The 16118-nt window shown below is 40.4% G+C and overlaps 1 protein-coding gene across 1 annotated transcript; it reads right to left on the bottom strand.

Moving 5' to 3' along the window:
• Positions 1–205: 205 nt before the first annotated feature.
• Positions 206–15649, bottom strand: LOC136865181 (toll-like receptor 2). Its single transcript, XM_067142391.2, has 2 exons — positions 15437–15649; positions 206–549 (listed from the first exon to the last, which is right to left on the bottom strand). Exons 1-2 carry the CDS (start codon positions 15602–15604, stop codon positions 274–276), a joined length of 444 nt encoding a protein of 147 aa, XP_066998492.1. The 5' UTR covers positions 15605–15649; the 3' UTR covers positions 206–273.
• Between the last annotated feature and the right edge of the window lie 469 nt (positions 15650–16118).

Below are 16118 nucleotides of genomic sequence, written 5' to 3' on the forward strand. Positions count from 1 at the left end.
CACTGTGTTCCTTATAGTTACAGCAGTGTATGTACTAGCAGCCCCGTAATTTTACACCTTGCATATTCACAGCTCTTGGTAGAAACAAGGAAATGACATTTCGGCCACTAAAACTTCACAAATGCATCTGTTAAATGTTAAAAAAAAAAAACTTATTTTGAAACTAATCCTTGTCTTGTGATATCGTCTTTCGTAGGAGCTGTGATAAGTTGATATGAGCACTGACCATTTACAGTAAGCTGTGTTCATAAGGATTTTTATAACTTCCTCAAATTACGCCGAAGCTTCAATGGATAATGTTGTAGTCGTATGTTCCACTTGACGAATGCTAGGTCCCATGGCATCTTTCAGCCTTTTAAAAACCACGTCTGTGTTAGTTTCAGCTTCTTTTTTGTCCGGCCACTCCAAGTACGTTCTCGTGTCCATCAGCAGCTTGAGGTGTCTCGGTAGAGCTCGTCGTTCCAGGATCTCCAGTTGAATGAGGATCAGGAAGCAGCTGGAGTCCTCGAACGATTTGTGATTGGCCATATCCAGCTCCCACTGACACCACTGAAACGAAAAACAGTCCATGAAATGATGTATGGCATTCCAATGAAAACCAACAACGTTTCTGTAATTTTATAGTGTGGTCAACATAATTATTATTGATGAAATGGCTGCTAGAATTACATTATGTTTTTGATGTAATGATTTTAGATTATTGGTTTTATATCCCTCTTAGTACTTTTAAGATTTTCGAAGACGTCGAGGTGCCAAAATGGTGTCCAACATGAGTTTGCTATTAAATCTACCAGTACGAGGCAGGCTGATACCTTTAAATACCACCTGCCTGAGTCGGCATCGAACCCACAATCTTGGACTCAAAAGCCAACGCTAAACCGTCACAGCAATTTAGCCCGGTACAGAAAATAACTCAGTGATATAAATATTAGTATATACCGCCTAATATTTTCTGACACATCCAATTTTAAATTCTGGCCGGGCTGATTGGCTCAGACGGTTAAGGCGCTGGCCTTCTGTCTCCAACTTGGCAGGTTCGATCTTGGCTCAGTCTGGTGGTATCTAAAGGTGCTCAAATACATCAGCCACGTCTCAGTAGATTTACCAGCACGTGAAAGAACTCCTGCGGAACTAAATTCCGGCACCTCGGCGTCTCCGAAAAATTAAAAGAAGTAGCCAGTGGGACATAAAGCAAATAACATTACATTTATATCCTGGAAGGATGTTTGGACCCAAATCCCGTGCTCTACTATACTATAAATGGGAGGAACTTCTACGTAACATCATGTCACAAGAGTTTCAAGAGCAAATCAGAGCAAACCAATGAAGCAAACATGCTGGCAGTTCTATATTACTGATTGTATCGTAAGCATTACCACTAACTTTCAGCATTACGTGAAATCCAAATCACAGGAACGTGACTTTTCACTTGAAAAATCTTAAATACATTGGTCAAGATTTGAAAAGCGCTTGCCTTGGAGGGAAGCCGGGGATGATTTTATAACATTCCATGGTTTCAATCGCTTGTCACGTCTCCCCATACGACATTTTCTTTCTCAAATACAGGAAGTGAAGCTCAGCTAATCTGCAGTTACTGAAATATAACGTTATTGCGACTTTACCTCAACGTGAGAAGCTATGATCACTTATTACTGAACCCTTGAACTTACCATTCCATCGTTGGTCGGCCACGGCTGCTACAGTAGAACAATTTAGAACTCTTAAATCCTGGGTCGTTGCGGGAATAAATTCGGTCACGATCTTAACCAAACGATGGGGTTCAGAAGAGAGCCTAACTACTTGAAATGAGGAGCAAAAATGTGCTTACTAACTTTTATTCAATTGAAAGAGCACGATAACATCATTAATTTAATATGCATTCTTGCAAAATAAAAAAAAAATATAAATTATTGATTTTTGAATGTTCCAAACACAGTCACATTACATACCGTCACTTTGTTTCTTACAATGTCGAAGAGTTGCTTCGGAGAAGCTAATATGTTAGTGGACAGCGAAACTGAAAAACTGAAAAAGGGAAGACCTGAAAACCGGGCACCTATTATTCCAAACGAGAACTGAGAGTTAATCCACACGATCCGTGGAAAATCTGACTTTCAACAAGTAGAACGCCTGATTTTCTCTCAATTAAGGTTATCCACCAGTCGAATACCCTTAACGGATACGGAACACCCGCCGAATGGACCCTTAATCGAACCAAACTGACTATCAGTTGCTTTGGATAGGTTGCGAAATATTATGGGAAAGCATGGTGTTCACTACAAGTTAACAGCACCATTCACAATTGAAATAAAATCCCACCATGTATTTGTCATTCATGACACCCTTAAGTGATAAGGTAATCCCGATGCTAAATGTGCATCACCCCAAACAGCTGTTCGGAAGGACCCAACAACAACAGGATCTGAGAGGATCTTACGTTATGTCGTTCTAAAGGAACAAAACTGCGAAATGCAGGAAACAATTACTAATCATGCATTTAGAAGAAATGCCAAACACTGAAGATAATTAAAAAGTGGAAAGTCACTTGAAAAATATTATTATCGAACCGATTTTCAGGTTAGAAATGGGTTTGTTATGCTTAATAAAATTACCAGTCCACGCTAAAATTTACTACAACTTTAAGGAATTCTTTCCCTTGAAAAACAATGCTACCAGTACAGATCTCTCTATTTACTGTCTGTCCCAACACACTACTTGTAAAGTGATTACTTACTTACTTTAACTATGAATAAAATGAAAGTACGACAAGATTGAAAATAAAATAAAATACTGGCTGACGAATCGAAACCGCATTCGCAACTCAAGTCTCACACTAATACACTGAGTGTCAATATGCACACTATCAAACGAGAACGGACGTTAAAACGAGAAAAACAATGAAGTCCGTAAAAATAAATCAACATCTCGAAGTCATTAAAGCTTAACACGCACGGAGAATCACAGTAAAAAATATTAAATCTCCATCAGATCGATATCCAACACTTGGACAACCCTCACGCGTCAACAGCTGTCCCGTTATCTCAATGGAGAGCTACGCATTGACCCTCTTCATAAAATCATATCGTACTGTAACTGCTACCTTCATCCAGGCCGCTTCGACAAAAAAAAAAAAAAAGAAACATCTAAACTGAGACTTGAGTGTGTACAGCTACCATCCCAGACCTATCGTCGGGCTCACTTGAAATCTGTACACCCTAACACTAATCATTATGTACATGATACCTTCCAAATTCTATCGTCGGGCGTGAACTAGGACGTCTCATCATCAGTGACTCCAAGAATAACATGTGACGTCCTAAATCTATCGTCGGGCGTCAAAGTGGGTCGTACTACGCCTCCCTTAACATATCAGGCGAACTAGCAATTTCAAACACCTCCGACATTTAATACAAAATCTGGTCAGACAAATACCACACGATCGGAACCACGTCTCTTACTATCAAATGAATGCAAGTCGAAAAAAATACAGTAAGTCTCTACCATTACAATACGTGAGCTCAAAAATAACTATACGTGACGAACGATTCTCCACCTCGAACACAATCTCAGCCTGTGCACTGAAGTGTTAGGGAAGCAAATGAAAATTCCCAACACACGTTTTCAATTTAGTGGATGCCTTCAAAATAATAATCATCACTACCGCATTCGAAATTCTCAAATCGCCTATCATCAATTCCAACTCTTATCAATGACCTCTCCAGTGAACAAATTCAGTACAACCCAACCATGGGTCCAAAGTGCTCTTTGATCCTTGAGGTCGCTCATTATCTTATTATCCATACGGGCTTTACGTAACAAGAATTACTGGATGTTTACTACCAAGACTTTAACATTTACTAAAGTCGTTTTTACTTGGGATCTTTCTATAAATTACCGATGCTCCACACCATAGTCGTCTCAAATTCGGATTGATTGCGGAAAACAATACAGCCTGCCTCAACACAGCCTGTTTCCTAAATACTTCCTCTTTAAAAATATAGCTTGTCTCAAACTCCTTCTCCTCGCTTTATTCCAGCGGTATCACTTCATCCATCTCTCTCATCTCCACATACATATAAATCCGTCGCTCTCAATCCCTTTTCCTTCAAGACCCTTTTTCATACTTCGATCCCCTGGTGAAAACGACAGCCATTATTAAACACATCTCTTACTTTACTATTATTACGACTTTCGAACCTCGAGAGTCCAAGAGCACCCAGCGACTTTTCGTATCATTGATATACACGATGTCTCAAAATTTCCTTCCCATTAATGACTGTGACTCTAACAAATTTCACCGAAATCATCTAAATATGCCTGCGATCCTTGTAAAAATATACTGGTTAAATGCACTTTAACATAGAAAAATTTCCTTATCCCGCGGTAGACATTATTATTATTATTATTATTATTATTATTATTATTATTATTATTATTGTTATTATTATTATTATTATCGACCAACATTTCTGAATTCAACTGACATCTGAGATTATGATATTCGCCACGACTAATTTACACTTATAACGTTCCAACAATCGACGCTTTGGATGATATCTCATAGAACATTCAACACAAAATTTTAGGCGTCGCATATTACCGTTCTTGACATTAACTTTACACACTGAAAATTTCACACGCTGACCAAAAATTATAACACTTTTCGCCTGATACTTACGAATATCAACCCGACAATCATCTGGAAAATTTGTTGGGACAGAACGATAACTAACTACAACATAATATAAAATAGACAGACCTGCACAATGGTGACATTCCCAGCATTCTGGTTACATCATCACCAGCTGACCTCGGGCTTAGCCGCTCATTTTCACAGATAACATTTTCATTTCCAAAATCTCACTCATACAAACACTACCCTTCACACACACGATATTAAAATTACCATATAAATCGGGCACTTTCTCTGTAATTTGCACCACGAACTTCCCTCGCTCTGCAGTCGACTACAACTGTCTGATGCGTTCCCAGCGTGGTTTCTCTCCGTTGCTTCAATAAAAACAGGTGTTCAGCAGATAAGGGAGCAGAACTATTCTGAATAGCTTCTCCAAAAAAACCTCTTCACTTTCAAGCGTACATGAGATTATATAAATAAAACTTGCTGTGTATATTTCAACCAGCCTACACTTTCCTAGTTTGTCGGCAAACGTTCAGAACCTTTCCAATCACTTTCTCTTCTTAACCAAGTGTATGGACCTTAGCCACGGACATGTATTTAATTATTTGTCGGTCAATCTGGCGCGAAATTCTAATGACGACGGGCACAAGCTCCCGCGGCTTCAAGTTCCAGATCGACACTGCAAAATCTACGGTGGGGGATTTCTTTTATAATCTCAGAAGGGACGCTGTCCCCTCTATGAGGCTTGATTGTGTAATCTGCCAATTTTGCGTCTAATAGACGGATTTTGATGAGACTTGTCCCAGAACTCCGGACAGACTTGCACTTATGTTAGACGTTAATTTTATAATTTTTCTACACTCATAACCGGGGAAATAAATTATTTCTGCCCGTGCGTTTCGCGCGTTTTCTTCCTCCCCTGACCTTGGCACGTGTAGCTGGTTCGCTGATCTCACGCTAACCTGCACTTAGGCTTAACTACATTTATGTTTTTCCCTGGTGTCTCTGTCTTCAGGGAGGGTGTACGAATAATTTTGCTTATTTATTTCTTCATTTACTATATTGCCAAAATCCCTCGTTGTATAGAATTCCATGAATTTAAAGAATTGGCGGGCACTCGAGTTCCACCGAGGTGTCCCGGGAATTCACGAGCTTGCCGTGAGTGAGAACCTTCCCACGCGACATCGGGGCTCTTAGGAGCGCAACATGGCTACCTTCAAACATAAAAGTACTTTCTTAATACCAAATAAATATTGGAGAAAAAAAATTTCTCACCGTAGAATTATGGGTTCTTTACGTCCTCTGAACATCTTTTTACTCTGATGTTAAAGGTCGTGAATTGTGCAGTGGTTAATTTTAGTGGTAGCGTATAGAAACGTCAATAATTATTCTGTTTACTCTGTTTGAAGACAAGCTTCTTTGACGTGAGTACTTGTACAATCTCATGTGAATATTTTACCAAGATCTATTCGAACATCTATATATAATTTTGTCTGTACATTGCTCAGAATTTTAAAAAGGATGGAATTTCTGTATCAGTCATGTCCACAGAAACAAGGAAATGTACTTTTTAATTTTTCGTAATTTCGTCGGTCTGTCTGTATGTATGTATGCACACGCATTACGAGAAAACGGCTGAAGAGAATTTAATGAAAATCGATATTCAAATTCGGAGAATAAGTCGATATAGTATAGGCCATAAATAATGTTATTCACGCTGAGTGAAATGGTACTTTAGGGGAAGGCCTAAAATTTAATTCTCAAATATTTACGTTATTAGTAGTCGTATCGTAATGGAAATCGGTATGCAAAGTCGGAAAATAAGTCGCTATAATCGAGGCCATGAATAATTGTAATCACGATGAATAAAATGGTATTTTAGGGGAAGGCCCAAAATTTAATTCTTATGTATTTATGCCAACGGCCGTAGCCGTGTTGAAACACCGGATCCCGTGAGATCTCCGAAGTTAAGCAACATTGGGCGTGGTCAGGAGTTGGATGGGTTGCCACGCGCTGTTGGAACAGGCCACCCTACCGCACGTAAACTCCGGCTCAGGAACACCTCTGCGGAGGTTCGGACCTGCCTTCGGGCAGAATAACCCTTACCTACCTATATATTTATGTTATTGATGGCCCTATCTTAATGAAAATCGGTACGCAAATTCGGGAAATAAGTCGCTATAATCTAGGCCATAAATAATTTTATTCACGCTGAGTTAAATTGCAGTTTATGGGAAGCCCTACAATTTAGTTCTCAAATATTTATGTTACTAGTGGTCATATGGACAAATACTACATAACTAAAGTTATACATTATTAAATTTCCGATCATTTATGTCCTATACATTGCTACCGTACCGGTTATGATCACAGAGGTATTCATGAATTTGGATTTTTGTTACTAAGTCCATGTCAGCGCCGGGTCACGTGAAAATGGGTAAACCGAATTTAATGAAAATCGGTATGTAAAGTTGGAGAATAAGGAACTACAGTCTACGCTATAACTAATTTTAGAAGACGCCCTAATGTCACAGAGTCGAAAGAAAACTTAATGTGAAGGCCTATAATATAGAAAGCTCATAAAATTGATCAACAATAACATTACATTGACCATTGTTTGTTGTGATGTGCTTTGTGTCTTCTGTCGCCACTCATCTCCGATAAATAGGATTACTGCTGCATACCGAGTTTTTTTTTAAATTTGCCTTACGTCGCACCGCCTGGTGTGAAAATGGTAAACCACGGAATACCATCTTCAGGGGTGCCGACATTGGGCTCGAATCCACTATCTCCCGGATGCAAGCTCACAGCTGCTTACCCCTAACCACACGGCCAACTCGCTGGTCGTACCGAGTGTAACAGCCTGCCTGAATATTGGTGGGAAGTAGCTGGGGAGTTAGATAACTTTCTTCTCTGGTTCATAAATTTTCTGATGCTACTGGTAAGTAACACAGTGGTTCATCATAGCATTCGAGCTATTCAATCCCTACTCTGAGGCACTGATTGTAATGAGCAGTGTGCATATTTAACGGAATAATGGCAGACGAGTGTTCACGGCTGGCTTCAGCCTGGTCATTCCAGCTCTGGAACTTGGGACTGTTAGATCGGCACTGTAGTACTCTTCGTTAAAAGTGAGAAAATGTGCGGTTTTTCATTTGATCGATTATTTTATATGATAAGATTGCTTTTAATCGCTACTTTCCTACTGACGTTTTTGTAATGACCTATGTTGACTTCAGTTATGAAAACCACAAAGTCAGTCTTTCTGAGAATCCCGTAACGAAGCACGGGCACATCAGCTAGTCTACATTAAATTCACTATTGTCAAAATTCAGCAACTTGAAGAAACCGCTGTTCCTACTGTTGCTGAAGATCAAATTGAAATCAACAATCGAGTACTTCAAGTTCTACGTAGGGATGAAGGAGTCTACAGAAGTGTAGGCAGTATTGTGGATTGTCATGGTAAAAGTCAGTTTCGTTACCTTGAATAATTTCTTACCAGTCTACTGCCAACCGGGATGCGTCCACACCGACAGAGAGTAAAGAAAGATGCTATAACTATGTAACTAAGAAAAGGAATGCTCTCCAAAGGCGTCGGGAAAAGGACAAGACTTAACTAATTACAGGCTAATATAATAAAGGCAATATTTTTGTAGCTTCCATAACTACTAAGACTTCCCTCATACCTAGAATAACACTTTTCTCTGATGAATTCATGCCTTTCTCACTTTAAACGAAGACAGTTACTAATAGAGTTAGCTTTCTCAATGAGTCTCAAGATCAAACGTTTGACAAAATCTGTTTTTATTTTTCAAAACCAGTCTCCTGCCATCGGCAACGTTACGTAAGACTTTCACGAGCGAGATCATTTAGTTGAATATTTATTGTATCCCTAACTCAGAAAACCAAAGTGTAATCAGAGAAGCATCAGATGGTGACGGGCCTGATATACGCAGTTTTCCAGAATGGAATGTGATTTTTAAATTCAGCTTCGAACGTAGATAGCATCTTCAAAGTGCACCTCTTCCACCACTGGGGCAGCATATGTGCTCAAATGGGACTCCAGGAGCACGGAACTCATCTCACGACGTTCGGCATAGGTGATATTGTACTTTCTGGAATTCTGATAGGTCTTTATATTTTCTGGAATTCACTTGCGATAAATTTAAATCCATTTATTATGTATATGTCGCGTCATTTTACGAAGAAACAGTAAGCCATCTCCATACAGGTCATGGAGGAGTTGAAGGCAAAGGCTTCTACGTTCAGTAAGCTCAGCACTACGAGAGGTGCAGAGATTATTTCTATGCTCGGGCACCTTTGCTTCCAGGACTTGATCTGCTACTCACTTTCGGTGTAGGCTGAGTGAACCTCAGGACCACGTGCCGCTTCAGAAATGGAAATGTCGTTTTTTAAAATGTTCGACTTCCTGACTGGGAAGCGAACGCACGTCCTTCCGGGTAAACTGAGCACGCCTTTACCGCCTCGATTAGGTAGTCCCTTTATGAAGAAATACAATTCTTCGCGCCTCCATTTTCGCAGATATTCAATATTTGAATTCATTGCGCGTAGAACCTATCGAAACAAATCAAAGGACACCTCACACGAAATTCCCCTGTGGGTGGGGGTGGTGGAATAACACCCACGGTATCCCCCGTCTGTCATAAGAGGCAACTAAAAGCGGTCCCAATGGATCTTGACTTCTGTGTGGGTGGGTGGGTGGGTGGGTGGGTGGGGGTTGTCGACCACGGGACCTTTAGTTGAGTCTTGGCATTGTTTCCCCATACTTGTGCCAGGCTCCTAACTTTCATCTATCCTATCCGACCTCCCTTGGTCTACTCTTGTTCTTTTCCGACCCCGACGGTGTTACGTATGGAGGCCTAGGGAGTCTTTCATGTTCACGCCCTTCGTGGGCGTTGTCTTTCTTTGGCCAATACCTTCAACTGTTGGATCCCTTTCATTTTTCTCTGTGATTAGTGTTAATAGAGGGTGGTTACCTAGATGTACTTCCTCTTAAAACAACAATCACCACCTCACACGGCAGAGTCTAGAACTACACTAATCGCTAGCCACGTGGCACGGCGATATTACTACCTCAATATGGCAGCACTGTTGCATCACCCAGTGACGTTATACCGATTCAGACGTTTGTTGATAGACACATTAGTCCTTGCAAGTGAGATATTTTTTTGTTAGTGGCTTTACGGCGCACCGACACAGATAGGTCTTATGGCGACGATGGGATAGGAGAGACCTAGTTGGAAGGAAGCAACCGTGGCCTTAATTAAGGTACAACCCCAACATTTGCCTGGTGTGAAAATGGGAAACCACGGAAAACCATCTTCAGGGCTGCCGACGGTGGGATTCGAACCCACTATCTCCCGGATACAAGCTCGCAGCCGCGCGCTCCTAACCGCACGGCCAACTTGTCCGGTCAAGTGAGATATTGATCACTGTCGTCACACGCGTTGTTTTCTAGGATTTACTTCGATTTTAAATATTTCATGTTTTTCTAACGCTCACCGGGCCAAGTACGGTTCCTAGATCAACTGTGTGTTGCTGCTTGTTATCAGACTGTGTGTACAGTGAAATTCCTAAGGGAATGGGCAAAGTTTAGTTGTGGTACAGATAATTGAGTTCGAAGTCCTAAAGCTGTAGATGGTTTAGAGAATAGGACCTGAGAGGTCAGAATCAAATTTAGTGCTCTGTTTATCCTGATTGCCAAGCATACGGCACATTATGGGCCTGTTAAGAACGATGGGTTACAGTGTGCCGTAGTGATGAGCATGATGAATGGATCATGGAGGATTTTTATAATTCGCAGGGGAGATAGCTCTGTTTCACCTAGTCACATGATCATCGTACCTTAGTCCGCGGTTGTCTGATCGTCTCAACTAAGGGCGCGGCTAGCCGAAAAAATTTACACACTTTTCTATGTTTTTGTCGTAGGTAGTTTAACACTGATTTGAGGAACTGGAATGTAGTGCACTTAGTTAATATAGTTTAGAATAATAGTAGCTTACAATTCTACAGTGGGTTAGAAGTGATTTCCCAAGATTTCGTTACTTTCATTCCATACTATGCCGGAGTAGTATTTAGAAACCTGCCTCTGCCGTTTTCTTACTATTCCTAGCTCTAATTAATTTCAAATTCATACAGAATTCGAGATATCAGAGCTGAACTGGTTATCGGACAGACCTATCGCACGCTAAGTATAGGAAGTTGGTGATTGCGATGTGGAAACTTCCTTTCACGAAATAATAACTAAAACAACGAACTCCAATTCACCCATCTCAGTGAATTAATAATCCGAGCCAGGGTCGGAAATCGCACCCCAGACTATCCACACTAGTAGAGGGAAAAATACTACCTTCCTTTAAATTGAAGACGATGGCTCTTTGTCTTCCCCCAAGGCACATTTCGTTAACTGGGACGACAGGGAAAGTGGCGAAGTGATATTATAAGGATAGTGATAACGATTATGAGTGCACTGCGCCCGGAGAGATTAAAAGTTATACATGATGAAATGGAACGATAATAGAGGGAAAGTGAGAAGAACACACAGCTATCAGAAACCCGCATGCATTAAAAGTTCCAACAACGACGTGCCGTACAGCGGTGTTCATGATACATCCTCTTTAGGATTCGTATTTGAGTGTCTCGCTAGACAAGTGGGTTAGCTATTTTTGATCTGTTCTTACAGACGTCGCGTATTGTACTTAATTATTGTTCTTTGATTGAAAACAGGAAAGGTCCTAAAGAGTCTTTGTCTTTGATCCTGTTGTTTGAATATCGTGAAAGCTTGCGATTATCTGTTCAAAATAATGTCTGCACTGGTATGAGAAACTAGAATTGGGAAGATAAGCAGCCTGAATGGCCCATACGTGAGATATTCTAAAGTTAGAAAACAACGGGATAACATACCTCCTATGGCTGGGAATAGGATTTTAACCCACTTTTCTTCCCTCTCCTCCCATGCCTGGAGAATTTCAAGTAGGGAAGGCTTTTGGACTAGTGATTGAATGGGTGTCTACATTTCTAGAATCCTGTAATAATTAAGAGCGCGCGGGTGGGGAGGTGCACAAGCCACTATTATAATATAATAATAAATTTATTGCGCACAATGTGCATAGAGGATCACAATTAGATAAAACAGCGTGGCGTATAATGCGCTCTGCACAAGTGTAAGTCCTTAATAAATTCACTATTCGAACAGGACCTCGAGGAACACTTCTGGATATGATATCTTTCACATACTTGGTCACATAGCCTACACACACAGTTTACGTTCGGTTCGTGAAATACTTTATTTTTACACATCTTGAAGTGAAATCTGTGCACAGCCAATCTCGTAACTTTGTGTCTCAGTTGGTAGCCCGTTTCCATCCATTTCCGATCCGTCATACAAGCCACTATTATTGGACCTTGATATTTTATTACGTGCAATGTATAAATGTTATGAGTAAATGAGCATGGAATCACAGATGAGGTATTTTGTGCGTGATGTTATATTGCACAGAGTGATAAATAAGTTACAAGGCTGTGAGCGACTGCAAATAGAGTTGGAAAAACTTTGTGAGACCGACAGCAGACAGGGTGAAAAGTCAGATTACCGGGCGAGTTGGCCGTGCGCGTAGAGGCGCGCGGCTGTGAGCTTGCATCCGGGAGATAGTAGGTTCGAATCCCACTATCGGCAGCCCTGAAGATGGTTTTCCGTGGTTTCCCATTTTCACACCAGGCAAATGCTGGGGCTGTACCTTAATTCAGGCCACGGCCGCTTCCTTCCAACTCCTAGGCCTTTCCTATCCCATCGTCGCCATAAGACCTATCTGTGTCGGTGCGACGTAAAGCCCCTAGCAAAAAAAAAAGGTCAGATTGTAAATTTCACCAAATGGAAGCGAGATAATTATTTTTAATTACAGTGTTGATTTAGTGGAAGTATCTTATGGAGACCACTGTAGGTATCTAGATGTTTATATAAAGAAAGATCTTCATTGTGGTAATCACATTAGAGAGGTTGTTTAACAATGTTTACAGATCGCTTCATATTGTTATGGGGGTATTTAAGGATTGTGGTAAGGATGTAAAGGAGGGAGCGTGTAAGTCATTGGCCTGTCTGTCTGTTAGGTCATCAGCCCAGAGGCTGGTTGGATCCTCAAATAGCACCACCAAAGGTTATGCGGTTATAAGGAAACCGCAAAAACCAATGGCAGCACCAAAATGAGGTGTACTAGGCAAGACGAGGAGTGAGGTAGTTTGCCATTGCTTTCCTCACTGGGTCAGAAAGTGCTATTGCAGCACGACTGACCCTACCTTTCATAACACTCAGATGCACTAGCCGTGCTCTGAATGTCATGACTTAGCACCACCCATACCCCAGCAGCTTCCATATTGTCACAGCTATGGATGAGACTGGGACTTCGGTGAAAGCTACACTTTATTCTGGCCTGTGCCAAGAGATGGATACAAAAGTACTGTATCCATCAAGAAATGGCAGCAGGCAAAAGTCATTGGTAAGACCCCAATTAGGGTATGGTTCCAGTGTATGGGAATTCAACTGGTTATCTTGATTCGAGAACTGGAAAAGATCTAAAGGAAAGCAGCACGATTTGTTATGGGTGATTTCGGACAAAATAATTGTGTTACGAAAATACAGTAAACTTTGGGTTGGGAAGACCTGGGAGTAAGTAGATGAGCTGCTCGACTAACCAGTACGTTCCGAGCTGTCGGTATAGAGATGGCCTGGAATGACATTAGAAGAGAAATAAGCCTAAGTGGAGTGCTTAAAAGCAGGGGAGATCATAACATGAAGATAAAATTAAATTTTTCACAAACTTCAAAATGTCTCCGGAAATATTAGTTCCATATAAAACGAGTAAAAAGACTTGTAGAAAATGCCACTTTCATTCTTTTACGTTTCATACATTTTCACTATTCGATCTATGATAATGGAGGTATTCACTAATTCAGACTTTTAATTCATCATTCCATCATCAGCGAACATTACTGGTAGGAAAATATTGTTCAGTCAATATTAGGGTTGCCACCTGTCCCGTATTGTACGGGACATCCCGTATTTGAGATGAAAAATTTGCGTTCCGTATTATGAACTATTGTCCCGTATAAACTAGCGTTTGTATTTCTGTCTCTAAATATTGAAGTTCAAAGTAGCTCCATTATTTTCTTCTCTTTGGAGCCTCAGAAGAAGGAAATATCGTGATGTCTCGCCATTTTCTGGTAAGGCTGAGCATGCTGGGTTATTTACCTCGTCTTCTGCCGCGTACTTCCGTAGGACTTCCATCCAATTTCCAACGTGATTGTTCATGCTGTTTGAGACTAAATCTACGTACGCCTAAATTGTGAAATTATCAAAGCTCATCGAAGAAATCAGTGTTAAGATGTCAGATGCATTGTTCTGTGGTAAAAGTGTGCAAGTTAGTTTCTTTTACGAATTTCAATAATTATCTTATTCTGTTAATGAAACTAATTATAATCTAATTGGAATTGGTAAGTAACGTTTGATTTCCTAGTATTTATGAACTGTCCCTTATTTTTGTAAAAAATCTCGTATTTTTAGGTAAATGTCCCTTATTATATAAAAATGTTGAAACCATAGACAATATGGTTACTAGGTAACTGACAACGATTGCTGTTGTAGAGATTTCTTTTATTAGATGAAGAACACTTGATCATCATACTCTGTTGGCCAGGAAGGAAATATCGGTGATTATAGAAATGAGAAGGAAAAATGGAGGAATGGTCATTCGAACAATGAGAGATAAAGGAATCATGAGAATGGAGAGGGGGAATAAAAATATCTCTACTTCGGAAGCCCTAATATCACCGAAACGAAAGACAACATTTTATGGCCTACAAATGTCCTAAGTACCAAAAACTTTTCAACAATAACATTTCACTAACTGAATGTTTTAGTTGAGATGTGTTCCGTCTCTTCTGATGCCATTTATTGTTGCTAGATAATAGTACCGTTGCAATAGTAAGGCATAGTGACCCATCAACGATGGATTTGACAGTTAAACTAAAATGCTTACTGGAAATTGTGTTTGCTTAGTCTCAATCTCAATCACTCAATCATTCACTACTACTGATCTGCATTTAGGGCAGTCGCCCAGGTGGCAGATTCCCTATCTGCTGTTTTCCTAGTCTTTTCTTAAATGATTGCAAAGAAATTGGAAATTTATTGAACATCTCCCTTGGTAAGTTATTCCAATCCCTTACTCCCCTTCCTATAAACGAATATTTGCCCCAATTTGTCCTCTTGAATTCCAACTTTATCTTCATATTGTGATCTTTCCTATTTTTAAAGACCATCCAAACTTATTCGTCTACTGATGTCCTCCCACGCCATCTCTCCACTTACAGCTCGGAACATACCACTTAGTCGAGCAGCTCGTCTCCTTTCTCCCAAGTCTTCCCAGCCCAAACTTTGTAACATTTTGTAACGCTACTGTTTTGTCGGAAATCGCCCAGAACAAATCGAGCTGCTTTTCTTTGGATTTTTTCCAGTTCCTGAATCAAGTAATCCTGGTAAGGGACAGTAGGATGATGAAAGAATTTATTGCAGAGCGTCCAAATAACGGCTCCAGAAACCACATGTTTATAAAACATGATCGTCTTAAGTCCTTTTGGCTCTCCCTTTAGTGAAACAAGGCTTATTCTTTATTTCTAAGTGACTGGAACACGTGACTCGACCGACTGGTGCTCCCTTTGACTTTCATTATCACGTGCTGTTAACATGGTTAACAATGACTTGGAATTTATTATGTAAGAACCCACCTTGCTCTTGACGAAGTGCTGAGATAGAACGATGATCACTCGTCTGCTCTTGTCTATACAGTGCACGATGTTATCCACGATCATGGAGCCCAGAGCAAAATCTCGGTCATGGAGGCAAAGACGGTAATTTTCGGAACTGTTCTCCAAGGACGGCACCAGTATGCGCATTACCCATGCGCGATCTCTTCCGCTGTGAAGAAACGCAGAAGATTTCTAAATTACAGCTTATACAAATTATACAATAAATTTCTAGCCTAGATGAATATAGCGTCATGTGTAGTAACATTATTATTATTATTATTATTATTATTATTATTATTATTATTATTATTATTATTCCGCCAATTTTCCTACACCTTGGTGGGGTCACTGGTGCGGACTGTCACACATATGTGGATTTGAGCCCGTTTTACGGTTAGACGCCTTTCCTGATGCCAACCCCATTTGGAGGGATTTATTCACTATTATATGTTTCTATGGGATTGGTAGTGTGGTATGTTGTATGTTGTGACAAATACAGGCACAAATACCCAGTCCCCGAGTCAAAAGAATTAACCAAAGGTGATTAAAATCCTAAGCCCGTCGGAGAATCGAGTCCGGAACCATCTGAACCGAAGGTCTCGATGCTGACTATTCAGCCAAGGAGCCGGACATTTCTTCTTATTATTATTATTCTGTTAGT

The sequence above is a fragment of the Anabrus simplex genome, chromosome 1, assembly GCF_040414725.1.
Source record: "Anabrus simplex isolate iqAnaSimp1 chromosome 1, ASM4041472v1, whole genome shotgun sequence".
NCBI lineage: Eukaryota > Metazoa > Arthropoda > Insecta > Orthoptera > Tettigoniidae > Anabrus > Anabrus simplex.

Bases quoted from the DNA above. Each gene is read 5' to 3' on its own strand.
- LOC136865181 (XM_067142391.2), bottom strand. From the start codon at position 15,604: ATGCGCATACTGGTGCCGTCCTTGGAGAACAGTTCCGAAAATTACCGT. The intron at 550-15,436 runs GTGGGTTCTTAC...TTTTCGTTTCAG, and splicing joins AGCACTTCGTCAAGAGCAAG to TGGTGTCAGTGGGAGCTGGA.